The sequence below is a fragment of the Frankliniella occidentalis genome, unplaced genomic scaffold (genome assembly GCF_000697945.3).
Source record: "Frankliniella occidentalis isolate FOCC.00 unplaced genomic scaffold, Focc_3.1 Scaffold158, whole genome shotgun sequence".
NCBI lineage: Eukaryota > Metazoa > Arthropoda > Insecta > Thysanoptera > Thripidae > Frankliniella > Frankliniella occidentalis.
Window position 1 is genome coordinate 2662 of NW_026267284.1, and position 1226 is coordinate 3887.

General features: G+C 61.3%; 1 protein-coding gene across 1 annotated transcript in view; it reads left to right on the forward strand.

The window, feature by feature from the left end:
• The window catches only part of LOC127750245 (uncharacterized), a gene marked incomplete at its 5' end in the record, with an annotated part of 1659 nt that extends 788 nt beyond the window's left edge, over nucleotides 1–871 (forward strand). Inside the window, one exon of the mRNA XM_052271343.1 lies at nucleotides 665–871. Coding sequence (XP_052127303.1) covers nucleotides 665–871 — 207 coding nt within the window. The remainder of the gene's footprint in view (nucleotides 1–664) is intronic.
• Nucleotides 872–1226: the final 355 nt, after the last annotated feature.

Below are 1226 nucleotides of genomic sequence, written 5' to 3' on the forward strand. Positions count from 1 at the left end.
CCCCCCCCCCTTCTCCTTTGTCCCTCGAGGGATGCCGCACCGTACCATCCGGTCTTTGGGGTGGCAATTGACCGAATTGTCGGTGCTCCTTCCGTTTCAAGGCTCTGCTGGCTGCGGTGCGCCCGTTCGCGCGTTCGCCTGTCAGGTGATGGTTTCGTGGTCCCATCCCAGCCGATGCTGGCGGGAGTGGCCTGCACTTGGTGGAACCTGCTGGCCCGGAAAGAGATGCGGCGACGATCGCGGAAACGCTCCGCCTGATGCTGACATCGCACTCAGAGTTCCGATCGCGCGCGCTCCTTGCCACCTTAGATTCAGCGCGCACTGTTGAATCACTCCAAAACCTTTCATCCCGAGACGTGAAAGGCATTTACAGTAGAGCAACTCCATAAAGGTTTGCAATAGCAGAGACAAGCAAGACAGAGCATGAAGTAGACAGTGACAGCAACTTAATACCGGAATGAGACATTCTTTTGACCTTCCCGCTTCAAAATACAAAGCAAACGCAAAAGTAAAATCGGCGCAGGGTTGTCTTTCATCTCGTACCCTTATTTCTGACTTCCGTTTCAGTTCTTCTTCCGCTACACCAAAGACGTTTCCATAGAACTTTTATGAAGCTGGCCAAGGCCAAATCTAATTTGATAGGTTCTCCGCGCTACTTTTGCAGGCCCTGATGGAGCTGCGCAAGCTGTACGGCGCGCTGGTGGCGCTGGGCGCGGGTTACCTGGTGTCGGCGCTGGCGCTCCTCGCCGAGGTGTCCTTCTACCGCGGCGTCGTCATGCGGCGCCAGGGTTTCGACGTCTACGCGCTGGGCCGCAACGCCAACAGGAACCCCGCCGCCCCCGCGGCCGTCAAGCGCCGTGCAGCTGCCTGAGGGCCTCGCAGCCCCGACATGAGCACCTCGCAGCCCCGGCATGAGGACCTCGCAGCCATGGCCTTCCCTAGGGCTTCGCAGCCCCGGCATGAGGGTATCGTAGCCCCGGCATGCGGGCCTCGCAGCCCCGGCATGAGGGCCTCGCAGCCTCGGCATGAGGGCATCGCAGACATGGCCTTCCCTAAGGCTTCGCAGCCCCGGCATGAGGGCATCGTAGACCCAGCATGAGGGCAGGGCCGCGCAGCCCCGGCCCGGCACCTCTGATCATCTGATCCTCCCTCCCCGGGCTCATCAGCGAGGTGTCCCGGGGGCGTCACCCTCCGCGCAGCGCCGTATTGGCCGGAGACACGGGTCG